This window comes from Rutidosis leptorrhynchoides, chromosome 4, assembly GCF_046630445.1.
Source record: "Rutidosis leptorrhynchoides isolate AG116_Rl617_1_P2 chromosome 4, CSIRO_AGI_Rlap_v1, whole genome shotgun sequence".
Classification (NCBI taxonomy): domain Eukaryota; kingdom Viridiplantae; phylum Streptophyta; class Magnoliopsida; order Asterales; family Asteraceae; genus Rutidosis; species Rutidosis leptorrhynchoides.
Genome location: NC_092336.1, coordinates 198,527,503 through 198,543,047, shown reverse-complemented (window position 1 = coordinate 198,543,047; position 15,545 = coordinate 198,527,503). Strand labels below are relative to the sequence as shown.

The 15,545-nt window shown below is 38.2% G+C and overlaps 1 protein-coding gene across 1 annotated transcript; it reads right to left on the bottom strand.

Moving 5' to 3' along the window:
• On the bottom strand, positions 1-10,579 carry LOC139843220 (oleoyl-acyl carrier protein thioesterase, chloroplastic-like). The gene is made up of 7 exons (XM_071833285.1): positions 10,137-10,579; positions 2,812-2,945; positions 2,591-2,704; positions 1,834-1,929; positions 1,662-1,749; positions 1,481-1,549; positions 1-482 (listed from the first exon to the last, which is right to left on the bottom strand). The coding sequence occupies exons 1-7, from the start codon at positions 10,479-10,481 to the stop codon at positions 210-212; spliced, it is 1,119 nt and encodes a 372-aa protein (XP_071689386.1). The 5' UTR covers positions 10,482-10,579; the 3' UTR covers positions 1-209.
• Between the last annotated feature and the right edge of the window lie 4,966 nt (positions 10,580-15,545).

Genomic DNA, 15,545 nt, shown 5'->3' with positions numbered 1-15,545 from the left:
TTTCTACCTACAACATTGTATTATCGATAAATTATTTATACGGTGCTACATGCATAACATAGGACACTAACATAGAGCCGAAAAAACAAACACTTCTGGTTTAAGAATCTGGAAATATATTCTGTCTTAAGGAGGAACAGAAATAGGCAAGTAAAAGTTTAACATTGCACAAAACAAGGTACAATAAACCAACGCAAATCCGTTGTTCATTATGCTTTTCTTTTATCTGCTTTCTTTCTCCACTCAGTACGACCTCGGTTCAATTCAAGACCCTTGCCAGCTGATCTCAGTAAGTGCAAAAATGGGGTTAGATCTTGTCCGTCCGTTTTTGAAGGAGCCGAACCGTTGCTTCCTTCAAGTTTTGAAATGAGCAATTCTGAACTTGTGAGAGAATCAACTACGTCGTCATGTTGGCATTCACGCCTGTAGTCCAACGTAATTGTTTGTAGCTCATGAGTGTCTATCACTTCTTGTGGGATGCTCTGTCGAAAAGAGAAACTTATCAATATCTTGGATTATAATGACAAGTGGCAATTTGGCCCATTTACTTATGTACGGGTCATAGGGGTACGATAAAAGATGATTAAAAGCAAATGGAAAATCGACATATATACATTTAAAATGCATAGATCATAATATGTACTCGATTTTGTATATAAAATTAGAGTTAGATTATTATGGAAATAATAATATGTAACTACATGATCAACTAATCAAATTTGACACACTAGATAGAATTCTGAATTTTTTGAACAGAAGGTGTTTTGGGTCTATCCAACCAGACCTAAACACAAGGGTGTAAAAGTTGTGAGTCGGAACGAGTCAGTCAGAAACTTGGAGGGACGAGTCGGTTGAGTCAGGGACGAGACAGAGACGAGTTGTGTGTTGACCAACGTTGACTTTTAGCAATATACATATATATGTATATAGTGGAGTGATCGCGGGGAAGTATAAAAAAGGGGGGAAGAGGGGGAAGCAGCGTAATATCATTCATCACCATCATAATAACATTCGTCACGCTACTTCCCCCTCTTTCCTCTTTTTTTTTCTCCCTAGAACGCGCCCCTATACATATATTGCACATACACATATCAAAGACAAAACATTAAAATTTCAAATATAGATATAGGGCACAAACTCTAATTTAAAGAATCTTAAAATTTTGACCAACTTTGACCGAACCAGACCAGACTCTTCCCGAATTTGACCCGACTTTTAGTGTTGATCGACTTTATAGGCGTTTTTGAGCGAAACGGGACAGGTTAGTGCCAAAACCGACACGTCGGCCAACTCAACCGAATTTTACAACAGTGCCTATACAAAACAATCAGCCATTTGACCAGTTAGCTGACCCACATTTTTTCTCTCTAAAAAAACATTAGGAAACACGTATTTTCTCAAAAAAGCCAGAGTTGGAAGATACTTATCATTTGAAAATTTCAGACAAATGAAATATGGAACATTCACAATTTTCGCTAACCTCAAGAACCCATCCGATGTAAGTAACGTTGTTAACATGCTTGTTCATATCCAGATCAGCTCTTCTTGGCTGTATATTTAAAAGAAAAATAAAAAAAAAATAATATATATATGAAAAATGTTCCATGGTTTATAACAGGAAAACGGAGATTATACGCAAAATGAGAATAATTTGGTCTTACCACAAGACCTAGCGTTGAATACTCAGCTGGATCGTTGAGTTTTGCTATTTTCTTCAGGCTGTTATTGTTTTCTTCCGGAAATGCTAATCTGCAAGCACGACATAATTAATTAAACAGGGCTGAGTTATCGTTTTATAACGAACGAGAGATATTTAGCAAAAGACGAAAATACCTGGGTGTTTTTGGACAAAATATTAGATATTCATCTCTTACATCATCACTGACTTTTTGAAGCCTTCGAGTATCCGAGTTCATCATCACCCACTTGCTGCATTTTAAACAAAAATGATCAATTTACAATTCTAGTTTTATAATGATCATTTGCAGTCCACAATAATGAATACAGAAACAAAGGGCCATTGGCCCAAAAGATAAATTTTCGGACGGGAGCAAAATTTTATTAAAAATATTTAAATTATAGAAATTGTGCAAAAAAATTTCTAATGAAGTCTCGAACCGCAAGTTATTACCACAACATAATCACCAACTGAGCTAATCGGGAAGAAGCTTGTTATACATTTCTAACATTTATTTTATAACCATATAGCCACGCAGTTTTCAATTGAAATTATTAACAAAATTAGGTCATCGGGGGCGGTGAGCCTGGTTGCACCAGGGTGGATCCGCCCCTGCCCAACGATTTCTAGATGGTCCTTCCAATTAGGAGGTTGAGGGTTCGAGTCCTGCTATGGACATCTTGTATATATTTCGTGGGTTAAATCGTGATAATGGTGTGTGTGAGTTTGCCTTTCAAAAAAATAAAAAATACAATAATGAACAGGGATTTTGAATCCTAAAATCCACATTTTATTGCTTGCAACTATAAATGAGGAGCAATGTATATATATATTTATAACTCTTATCTAATCCAAAATAGTGTTTTTATTTATTTATTTAGTTTTTAACATTCACAAGCAATTAAAACGCACCTTGTAGCCCGTCCAATGACCTCACCATTGGCATGGTCTTTAATAATCCAATCACGTCTAGTCCCAATCCTTCCTTCACTTTGACACCAAGTCTCGATTTCAACCACATCACTCCTTTATTAGCACATTAATCAACAATTACTTAAAAATTTATACTTCAAAACCAATAATCTATGTCACAAAATAGTTCAACTTCTAGCCAAAAACATCTTAAATAATACCAAGCAGGATATCGATAAATCTCAATATGCATTCGTGAAGTCACCCATATTAGATGCAACTTTCTCATAGTTGTCGTTGTAGCAAATCCATCCGTCGAAAATCCAACACTTTGAGCATGATTGCCTCCAACCTCCTACAATAAATAACCAAAATTCACCATCTACATCATTGAATATAACATTATAACCTACATATAGTACAATGCACAAGTTTAACAGGGCGGAGCAAAGATTTTAGGATGGTCTCACAAGATAATTCCATATAATTGACAAACTATGATTAATGATCAACTACAAACACAAAAAAATCAAGTAATTTTAAACACAAATGTTCCGTACGATATATTTTTTTTTGGGTTCACAGAGAAAACCTCCCTAGCGACAACCACATTGGGTCCCCACTAGCGAGTAAAACCCCTGGGTGACGAGCCCTCCAACGACGAGACCCGTAACCGGCTGAATTGCGCACATTCGCGCCCCCTCTAGTCAAGAGCCCAATTAATTCAGTCTGGAGCATTACCAAGAATTGAACCTGAATCTCCTGCTTCAATGGGAACTCGGTGGCCACTTAGCTATGCCCAAGTGGTTCCGTACGATATTTCTTTCGTTGATAAATAAGAAACTTATAGATAATTACCTTGGGTGAACTCCAAAGATCAGAACTTAAATTTCGGTGATGATATTCAGCCGCCTGTCACTTACATTAACTCTTGGTGAATAATGGATTAATCACGAATGAATGGTTGCTAAATATTTTTAGTGCAAACTTTACCGGCCACCCACATACATGAATTACTGGATCAAATTTATTTGATAATACCACTTAAATATCGAATGCAATGTCACAACACTCTTACTCTTGGTAAATGCAATGTCACATCCCATATTTTGAATGAGTACATCACTTACATATACATATATGTATGCTTTTTGTGTTAATGTATGTAGGCTTCTGCAGAGGCTTACTTGGTGGTTAAGTTAGGGTTTGGCCAACCCTAATTTAAATGGGCCGGGCTTAGGTTAATTAGATTAGGGTTTGTCTTAATCCTTGTCTATAAATACTTTCTCACATGTACATGCTTTGTATCACCTCCAAATTAATAATAATACTCTCTAGTTCCAAAGTGGATGTAGGTTTCACCTAGAAACCGAACCACTATAATTCTCGTGTTGTTTTTATTCTGTGTTTATTATTCGGCTTGCTTGTTTGTGATTGTTAATCGATTAGGGTTCTACTCTGATAGAAGTCAGAAGGCAGGTTCTAGCCTTAACAACTGGTATCTAGAGCTCAGGTTTAACCCTAGCCATCACCAACAGCTGCTGTAGTTGCAATCAAGGTGCAGCCGCCACTTTTTTCTCTGATTGCAGGTCTGATCGCAGCTGATTACAGGTCTGATCCAGGTTTAATTCTAGCCGACTGCTGGATCAACCCTAGCAGCCGCCAAAATATTATTGCTGCTGTTTTGTTTTCTTTTTTGATCCAGATAACAGGATCTAACAGCTGTTGCTGTTACAAAGGTCATCACAACTGCTATTCCTTAGATCTAAGCTAGATCAATGGGTGAAGAAGGGAGGATCAAAATCGACAAGTTTGATGGGCAAGATTTTGGATGGTGGAAGATGCAAGTTGAAGATTTGTTATGTCAGAAGGATCTGATCGATGCCTTGAATGAGAATAAACCAGAAGGAATGAAAGACGACGAGTGGAAAACACTTGACAGGAAAGCCCTAGCAGTTGTCAGACTCACGTTGACAAAAAGTGTTGCCTTTAACATTGTGAACGAAACCACGACACATGGTTTGATGAAGACCTTAGCAAATATGTATGAGAAGCCGTCTGCTTCTAACAAGGTGTTTTTGATAAGACAGTTGGTAAACACCAGGTTGAAAGAAGGTGCTTCAGTAACAAATCATGTTAATAACTTCAACAATATTATCTCTCGGTTACTGTCAGTTGATATCAAGTTCGATGATGAAGTCAAAGCTCTTCTATTATTATCTTCGTTACCAGAAAGCTGGTCAGGTTCAGTCACAGCTATCAGTGGATCCACAGAGTCCTCAAAGCTCAAGTTTGAAAGCATTCGTGATTTTATTCTTGGGGAAGATATAAGAAGAAAGAGCTCAGGAGAACCATCAGGAAACTTGCTGAGCACAGAAGAGATGGGTAGGAGAAAAGGCAGAAGTAACACCACCAGGGGCAGGTCAAAGTCAAGAAGGAGGAAGGAGGAGTGTGTCGAGAACGAGGAATGATATTAAATGTTGGAATTGTCAGGAGACTGGGCACTTCCGAAACCAGTGCACTAAGCCAGGAACATCATCAAAGCCAAAGGAAGTTAATGTTGCAGTTGCAACAGATGATTATGATAACGTCCTTGTTTGCTGCATTGAGAATACAATTGATGCGTGGGTTATGGATTCAGGAGCATCGTTTCATGCTACTCCAAGTCCACGTTTGATGAAGAATCTACGAATAGGTAATCTTGGTAAAGTTCGTTTGGCTAATGATCATTGTCTTGACATTACAGGGATTGGAGACTTAGAGCTGAAGACCTCTTTGGGTACTAATTGGACCTTGGAAAATGTCCGAGTTATTCATGGCCTAAAGAAGAAACTAATCTCTGTTGGACAGCTTGATGATCAAGGATATAGTGTGCTATTTGGTGAAGGTCAGTGGAAAGTAATAAAGGGGAACTTAGTAATAGCCAAGGGTAAGAAGAGAGGCACTCTTTATATGGTAGAAGTTCCAGCTAATGAAGTAAATACAGTTTCCAATGATCGTAGCTTAACTAGTCAGTGGCACCAACGTTTAGGTCACATGAGTGACAAAGGAATGAAAATGCTAGTGTCTAATGGTAAAATTCCTGGTCTGAAGAGAGTTGAATCGGACTTTTGCGAGTTATGTGTTCTAGGAAAGAAGAAGAAGGTCACCTTTGCAAAAGCAGGCAGAACATTAAAGGCTCAGAAGTTGGAGCTAGTACACACGGATGTGTTCGGGCCTACTCCTGTTTCTTCATTGGGAGGAGCACGCTATTATGTTACTTTCATTGACGATTCAACACGCAAGGTATGGGTTTACTTTCTTAAAAATAAATCGGATGTATTTGAAGCTTTTAAGAAATGGAAATCTGCTGTTGAATTATCTTGTGATTTGAAGGTAAAATGCTTGAAGTCGGATAATGGAGGAGAATACATCAGCACCGAATTCGTTAACTATTGTGCTGATCATGGCATTCGGATGATCAAGACGGTTCCAGGTACTCCACAACAAAACGGAGTTGCAGAAAGAATGAATCGTACTTTAAATGAGAGAGCACGTAGCATGAGACTTAATTGTGGGCTACCAAAGACTCTATGGGCTGATGCAGTAAGCACTGCCGCTTATTTGATCAACCGTTCTCCATCAGCTCCGCTTGATTTCAAAATACCCGAAGAAGAATGGAGAGGTAAAGCAATCAGTTATGAGCATCTAAATCTTTGGGTGCAGTGCATATGATATTAATAAAGATGGTGACAAACTATATGCAAAAGCAAAGAAGTACGTGTTTATTGGTTATGGGGGAGATGACATAGGTTACAGGTTATGGGATAACAAGGGAAAACATGTTATCAGAAGTAAACATGCCACCTTCAATGAAGCAGAATTGTACAAGGATTTCAACTCAACACCAAAAGAAAAAGAATCAGTTGAATTTGAGGTTGACACAGAGACAACTAGAGAAGATGAAAGGGAAACTCCAGAATATGAAACTGAAGTTCCAGTGGGAGTTCCTAACAGTGAAAGCTCGGAGTCTGATCACGAACAGACTTCAGATAGTAGGAGCTCAGATTCTGATGATGAGCAGCCCCCACAGCCCCCACCACAATCTGACTAGTCCAATTGGGTCAGGAGATCTACACGAGTCACAAGACAGCCAGAGAGGTTTAGTCCAACAGTTAACTATCTTCTTTTGACAGAAAATGGGGAACCAGAAAGTTATTCTGAGGCAATGAAGGTGAAAGATTCGTTCCAGTGGGAGCAGGCTATGAAAAGCGAGATGGAATCTTTATTGAAAAATCAAACTTGGAAGTTGACCAAGTTACCACCAGGAAAAAGGGTCTTACAGAATAAATGGGTTTTCAGAGTCAAAGATGAACGAGATGGTTCTAAACGATACAAAGCAAGATTAGTTGTCAAAGGATTTCAACAAAAGAAGGGAGTCGACTATGCTGAAATCTTTTCTCCAGTAGTGAAGATGACGACTATCAGATTAGTTCTAAGTATGGTGGCAACCGAGAAGTTACACTTAGAACAGTTGGATGTTAAAACAGCCTTCCTGCATGGCGACATTGAAGAAGACATTTACATGTCTCAACCAGAGGGGTTTCGTGTCAAAGGAAAGGAGAATCTTGTGTGTAATCTAAAGAGAAGCTTGTATGGTTTGAAACAAGCTCCCAGACAGTGGTACTTGAAATTTGATAATTTCATGGAGAAGACAGGATTCGTGAGAAGTTCTACAGATCATTGCTGTTATTTGAAGAAGTTCAAGAGCTCCTATATTATATTGCTTCTTTATGTCGATGATATATTAATTGCAGGTTCTGATATGGTTGAAATACGCAATTTGAAGAAGCAATTATCTAGAGAATTTGAAATGAAGGATCTCGGGCCAGCTAAGCAGATTCTCGGTATGAGTATATGCAGGAATAAAGATGGGTCAGTTTCTTTATCTCAAGAGAAGTATATTCGCAAGGTTCTTGAAAAGTTCAGAATGAATGGTGAGTCTACAAAGTCAAGAAACACACCGTTGAGAAGTCATCTAAAGCTTTCTAAACATCAATCTCCTAAAACTGAAGTAGAAAAAGCAGAAATGGCTAAGGTTCCTTATGCATCCGCAGTGGGTAGTCTAATGTACGCTATGGTGTGTACAAGACCTGATATAGCACATGCAGTTGGGATGGTTAGTCGCTTTATGTCAGCTCCGAGGAAAGAACATTGGGAAGCAGTGAAGTGGATACTGCGGTATTTAAAGGGTACTCCCAAAGTTGGGTTATGTTTCAAGGGCAGGGATACTACTCTCAGGGGTTATTCTGATGCAGATCTGGGTAGATGCAATAATACCTTCAAGAGCACCACCGGGTATGTATTCACTATAGGAGGAACAGCAGTGAGTTGGATGTCTAGGCTTCAAAAGAGCGTGGCTCTACCTACTACTGAAGCAGAATACATGGCCTTGACTGAAGCCAGTAAAGAACTAGTGTGGTTGAAGTAGGGATGACAAAATGACCCGTACCCGATGGGGAAACCCGAAACCCGTTATAATTGGGCCGGGTCTGACCCGAGTCCATCAGGTCATGGGCCGGGTATGGGGATGGTTAAAAAAAAATTTCCGGGTTTGGGTTCGGGTATGATTTTGGATACAAACCCGTTTACCCGACCCGTATACCCGACCCGCATACCCGTATACCCGTATACCCGGCCCGGGGAATTTTAATAATAATTTTTATGTAAAATTTTAGTATTAGTATTGTATTGTCAATGTATGAAAGATTTCTCTTATTTGTTTTGAAAACGAGTATAATTTTATTCAATATAATCATATACAACAAGTTTTCGAGATGTGATATTCTATATACTTTATGTATTTGTGTATTTTACAAACCTTTCAATCAACTTTTTGTATGTGATATTTAATAATACTTTAAACATGAAATAGTTAAGTTATTTTTCAATATTTTGATTTGGTAACTTACTGAAAAATAAATGCATAGTGACTAACCGGGTATACCCGTTTACCCGTGGGGAAACCCGAAACCCGATAGTATGTAAGTAAATGGGGACCCGACGGGTTTCGGGCCGGGTTTGGGGTGGGGTTTCTTAATTGGGTTCGGGTCCGGGATTACCTAAACCCGACCCAAACCCGACCCGATGCCATCCCTAGGTTGAAGACATTCATGAAAGAACTGGGCAGCAAACAGACAGAATTTGTCTTATATTGTGATAATGAGAGCGCAATCAAGTTAGCAAAGAATACAGTCTATCATGCTAAGACGAAGCACATTGGCATGAAGTATCACTTTATCAGAGAACGGATAAGCAATGGAACATTTAATCTGGAGAGCATTCCAGGTTCAAAGAATCCGGCAGATATGTTCACCAAACCAGTAACGCAGGATAAGTTGAAGCTGTGTATAGCTTCAACTAGCCTTCAGGAACATTGAAGAGAAGGCAGGAACTAGAGAGAGAAGAGATGAGCTGAGTCTTGCAAAGCAGAAGTACAAGAGTGCAGATCGATGTTATTCGAAGCCTCCAAGTGGGAGATTGTTAATGTATGTAGGCTTCGGCAGAGGCTTACTTGGTGGTTAAGTTAGGGTTTGGCCAACCCTAATTTAAATGGGCCGGGCTTAGGTTAATTAGACTAGGGTTTGTCTTAATCCTTATCTATAAATACTCTCTCATATGTACATGCTTTGTATCACCTCCAAATTAATAATAATACTCTCTAGTTCCAAAGTGGATGTAGGTTTCACCTAGAAACCGAACCACTATAATTCTCGTGTTGTTTTTATTTTGTGTTTATTATTCGGCTTGCTTGTTTGTGATTGTTAATCGATTAGGGTTCTACTCTGATAGAAGGCAGGTTCTAGCCTTAACATTTTGAATGGTGTCACATGACCCATTACTTTACACGTAGCTTCGCCTATGATGTATAATAAGATACAACGGCCATGTTCAACACTTAAGTAGTGCGATTAGGAAAACGTAATTTAGAAAATTAGTAGATAAGCATGTCCCATTTAAACATTCCAAGTTTCTCAAAAACTTTGCTACTATTAAAATTCAATAAGCAGATAATCATTAAAATAAGTATCTCAAACACTGTAACAAAGGATAAAACTAAAAGACCATATTCATATAAAAGGCTTAGTTATTTATTTTTATAGAAAATGATAACGAAAGTCTTAAGGGCTGTCATTAAGGCCTCAAGACATGCATAAATTCTTTTACCCACACCATAACAAACTCAATGCCCACATGTTAATTAGTCGAACTACAATAACTTTTGCATGTCTGAATCCTCTTGATGACAATCCTAAGAACTATTATTAACAAATCCATATTTTTAACCCAATTTTATTTACAAACAGGGAAATTTATGATTTGCTGAGACCTAAAAGGGATGTTTGGTTAGGTTTTACCATTATGTTGAGACCTAAAACTTCATAAGCACAATCTACATACATTACTCTAATATCACCAACCATACCAAACAAAAGAAAATAAATAATACATTAACAAATTAACAAATTATAACTATCAAAACCAACATGAATTAAACAAAAATTACCTGCAACAAATTGGCAATTGTTTCAACAGTAGCAGTTTTATTAATCCCAACTTCATAACACCTAATTACAAATCTCTCTTTATAAGACAACCCATCATCGGTCAAACTGCCCAATCTAAGCCGGTCAGCCAAACTCTGTTCCTTTTTTTCTTTAACAACAGAATTATTATTCACTTGCACATCAGTTTTCACCCCCATTACCGGCCCCACCAACTTCCGATTATTCAAATTACAAAAAGATCCGAACTTGTTTATGGGTCGACAAATTGAACCCGAATTCACTGATCGGATGTTATCATTATATGTTCCGGCGACTGGTGTTGTCGAAACGATCTTTGATAACATAGTATTTTTGCTTTAGAAAACAAAACGACTAATGGGTTTTGTTGCTGAAGTGAAGTGGGTTTGATGTGTTTATATGAAAGTTTGGGGTTTTTTTAGGTGTTTTCGATGGGACCGAGGTAGAAGAAGAAGAAGTTGATGAGAACATAAACACTGAAGTTGCGGTTATTCACGTTTTTGCCATGAACAGCTGTGTGCTTACTTGGTTTGTTTTGGTCAATGTGACGTGGATATCTAACTTTTTTACTTTTACTAATTATATACTCGTGTCCCAATTTTGTCATTTACTATCCCGTTATCTATATTTTATAATTGTCCGCAAGATCGCAATGACCACCAGACTTACTAGATATCCATTCGATCCACCCGATTTATGATGAATATAGATAATCTAAATGGATATGAATACGGATATGGATAAACTTAAATGAATATAAATGTAGATACGGATGAAATTTTTATTCATGGATATATCTATTATTACCCGATATATATATATATATATATATATATATATATATATATATATATATATATATATATATATATATATATATATATATATATATATATATATATATATATATGCTACCAACAAACGTTTGCTTCAACGGTATCAAGCCTCAGTGTGGAAGGGCCCGCGATTAGTTGCCAAGCAACCCGAGTTCAATTCCTGTGGGCGGAAGGTTTTCTCTCCATTTTTCTGCGATTAGTTGCCAAACAACCCAAGTCCCGCGATTAGTTGCCAAGCAACTCGGGTAGGATTTTCCTTCTAGCGTGTGTGGGTGCAAATGATGATGGTTGTTGAAATAAATGATCCGCTGATGCAAATTCGCCGTTAAAAAAAAAGATATATGCTAACACATTTACTATTACAGATACATTTAACATTGCACATACATTTTGCTTGCAACTTTATAATGAATTAACTATGATAACAAAACACGTATATTTAATAAATATTTAAGCAAACAAACTACACATTCAATTTATTGTAGTCTATGTTTAATAGTAAATTTAACAAATTATGTTATATCTTTAACAAAAAATAGCACGTTCTTGAATATCTATCGATATACATTAACCCGCTTAATCTATTGGATATGGATATGGATATTGTGACGACCCGGATTTTTCCGACTATTTGATTATACTATCTACATGATTTAATAATTCCGACTTGATAAGCAATGAATTTTAATAAGTCTTAAACCTCCGGAAAGAGTTTTACACAAGCTTTTGGTCACCCTTTTATTCCTACGATTCACGAACGTCATAACTTGAATTAACTATATATATGTATGTATATATATATATGTATATATATATATATATATATATATATATATATATATATGTAACACTCGTTTTTCAGTTACACGTTATTTCGAGCGTCATTCGAAATACGAGGCATGTAAGCGTATATTTGGATCCCAAATAAAATTAGAGTTGATGTTCTAAAACCTTACCATTGGATAGTAAATCTCATTACGTTTCCAACAATATTTGGTTCATCAAAAACGGAGCTACGGTTTGAAAGTTACGACCAAAACAAGTTCAGTTTCAGGCTCAGTTCATTGGGACTCCGTCCAGACATTGGGACGCCGTCCAAGAATGAAGGGTGGGACGCCGTCCGGCCATTTTGGACGCCGTCCAAAGTGCCTGATAGGCCAGCAGCTGTATTTTAAAGGTTTTAAAAGAGGGTATTTGAGTCTTTTCACTTGGGTGTCGGTTTTGAGCCATTAAAACTGATCCACTCTCATTCTTATCCCCATTTCACCTTCTCAAACACTCTCATCAAACCCTAGTGAGAGAGAGAGGTTCTAGCGAGAGAGAGTTGGGGATTTGGAGAAGAAGAAGTGTGATTCGGGTCGGGTCTCAAGAGTTAAAGTTGTTCACCTCGTTCACGGCTACGTGGTGGTAGTGTTGGTAAGCTCTAAATCCGAATTTCTTTGTTAAGATTATTGTTTGAGTTAAAGTTTGTGCTAGTTAGAGTTATAACCCATTTATTGTGAAGTTTGGGGGGTTTTGGGGAAGATTCATGTATGTAAACCCGAATTGGTGACTTAGGGTTTCAATTGATTGAATTGTTAGTTTGGACCTTGCATGTGTTAGTTAAACCTTAGAACACTTGTGTTGACTTGATTTTTGGGTGTAAACCCTAATCTAGGTCAAAATGGGTCGAATGGGTATTTTGGGTCAAGTAAGCTTGATTCGGTGTCAAACTAAGTTATGGGTCAAGATTTGATGAACCAAGTATATAAATGTTTGATTCAAGTGTTAAATGGTATTTTGGAAAGTTAGTCACTAGCCGTTAGTGATTAAAGATGTTTTTGGGACTTATGTCAAAATGGGTTGACTTAGATGGGTCAAATTTGGTAATGACTTTAATTTTGGATTAATTGGATGATAAGCAATTTTAGTTAAGACCTAGATTGGTTTAAATGGTGTCAAATATAATTTTGGTTAAATTGTACTTGTTGGATGGGTCGGAATTACCACCCGTAGTGGTAATTGGTGAAGTCCACTTTATGTGTCTAAATGGGCGGTTTGTGGTGATAGGTGTAAACCCTTGGTTAAGGGTGTTGAAGTCGAATTCTCTCGTAGAGAATGTATGTTGATTGTTTGTATATCTATATGGGTATTATAGGTAAAAGGTTTGCTCGGTTGCTTTTGGAGGCGATTTACGTTTATGACTTGTGCGGGCAATTCGAGGTGAGTGGAATAATTATATGTGTAGGTATATAATGTATCTATTTGTTGTAGCGTGAAATGTGTAGTGTCGAGGTGCTAAGACACCATGTTTCACGTGAAGAGTGTAGCATCGAGGTGTTAAGATGCCACTCGGGTGTAGCATCGAGGTGTTAAGATGCCACCTAGGAGTGTAGTGTCGAGGTGTTAAGACACCACTCCGTAAAATAATGAGTGTTGCATCGAGGTGTTAAGATGCCACTCGGGGTGATGTGCCGAGGTGTTAAGGTGCCACCCTAGGGGTTAGTGGTGCGAGGTGTTAAGTGCCCTAACGGATGTTATGAACACCGATGGCGTTTTCGTGAGCGCCGTTCCCTTGTACTATTGGTTAACCATGGTTATTGTGTTGTAGTGAAAGCATATTACTTTGTTCATGTTATATATGCTTGTGTTATGCTAGCATGATTATTGGAGGTTATAGCTTGTATTGGTGACGATAAGCTAATTGTGTTTGCTAGCATGTTTGCGGTATTTGTGTAAGTGATTGCAAGTAGGTATATTATATATGTATGTGTATAATTATTGCATTCACTAAGCTTTATGCTTACCCCTCTCGTTGTTTACCTTTTTACAGGTATTTTGTTATGAAGCTAGCTAGTTGTTAGACTAGATGCATAGGAGCGCTTGGGCTCGAAGGGGTAGCTTTTGGTTATATGGACGCGGATTTGGGGGATTTGGTAGTCTCCGGGATTATGCTCTTGGTATTGGGTTGGGTTATAGAGTCCTAATCCGTCTAAAGAGATAAATGGGTCGAAACTGCTACTTTATTTGTAAAACTGGTCATTGTGAGCCCGGGGTTGTAAAACTTGTTTTTATGGTTGCAATATCTTAGTTTTACTTAATATGTCATATTGTGAAAATGGTTTCGTTGAAAAGTGTCGGGGAGCGAGTTTTTCGCTCGCGTGTAAACAAAAACTGATCAGTCCACTTTAGTTCATTTGGACGCCGTCCAGAATCATGGGACGCCGTCCTGGTCTTCATCTCTGGACGCCGTCCAGGTTATGGGACGCCGTCCAGATACGCTGTCTGACAATTTTTTTTTTAAGGCGTGTTTTTAGTAAAACGATGTCGGGTTGTTACAAGTGGTATCAGAGCATAGTCTAAGGGAATTAGGTGACCTTGGAATAGGTGCCTAGTCTTAGACTTATTGGCGGTTGTGCGTTATTTGCGGGACTTGTAGAATTACGGGTTGGATTGAGATTTGTTAGTGCCTTAGAGTAGGTGACTAACTAGGACTTATTTTTGTCCAAAGTGTGATGATGTGGGGCCTTATTTCGCGTGTAAATTAGTGCCTTAGATTGCTAGTGCCTAAGGTAAGTAGGCGAACTTGGACGTTGTTTTAGTGATAGTCACCTAGGTTGTAAGTTGACTTGTCGTTGTGGTGTGCTTGTGTACGTTTATTACTATTGTATATTGGTGTATATATATATATATATATATATATACAGGTATCTAATTGGTGCGTTGTCTTAGAGATGAATCTATTGGAGAGACTCAAAGGTTTGGCGGTTTTGAGTGATCAAGTTCACGGTAAGGACTTTGGTCATTCGGGTACTAGGAGTTATCGCGTGTTATTTTGTGTGAATGTTGCGTCAGTCCGGGTAAAGTACTTTGCGTGACCATGTGGAAATGGTAAGATACGCATTTGTAATAATGACCGATCACCATTACTACGAAAGTGTATCTTGACATCAAGCATGACATGACGAGTACCGAACGGAGGAAACGTAGCATGGTTGGGGTAGATTCGGGATAAATGAGGAATCTTTATTGGTTCCTAAGTGATAGTTGTCTCGGGTGATGTGTTTGTAGTCGCATCGGGTTCATTGCGAGTCGTGAAGTGTTACGATGGATTCGGTTAGTTAAGTGAGTGAGCCAACTCACAAGTTTGGTGCGTGCTTAGCCACCCTAAGTAGTGGGTGCATTATTGAGATTGTTATTGGTTTTAGTTACCCATCATAACTAGGAAGATCGATTTACGTTTGCGTGTGTGCGACGAGGACTTGAATTCTGTAATGGAATGCGACAAGTCTAATGATTGTAGTTTTGAGTTACACTCGGTAGAGTGTGTAGTTAGAGAATCGTGTTAAGATTCTTGTTGTGAGTCGCCTTGGAATTGGCGATTCGAGGAGTCTTCGGGTCGTTAAACTCATGGGAGTGGGATCCGTGTAATGTTGATTGCGTTAGTGTGTTGTAGATTATAGGGCAACATTCCTAATGGAATATCCCTTGTAGTAGTGGTTTTATCGAGATGTAGAAGGGTGTAAGACTTGGTATCCCCGAGCATCTCCTTGTGTTAGATGAAGGGCCTCATTA

Bases quoted from the DNA above. Each gene is read 5' to 3' on its own strand.
- LOC139843220 (XM_071833285.1), bottom strand. From the start codon at position 10,481: ATGTTATCAAAGATCGTTTCGACAACACCAGTCGCCGGAACATATAAT. The intron at 1,930-2,590 runs GTGCGTTTTAAT...TTTAAAATGCAG, and splicing joins GTCATTGGACGGGCTACAAG to CAAGTGGGTGATGATGAACT. The intron at 483-1,480 runs GTTAGCGAAAAT...TCTTTTCGACAG, and splicing joins ACATCGGATGGGTTCTTGAG to AGCATCCCACAAGAAGTGAT.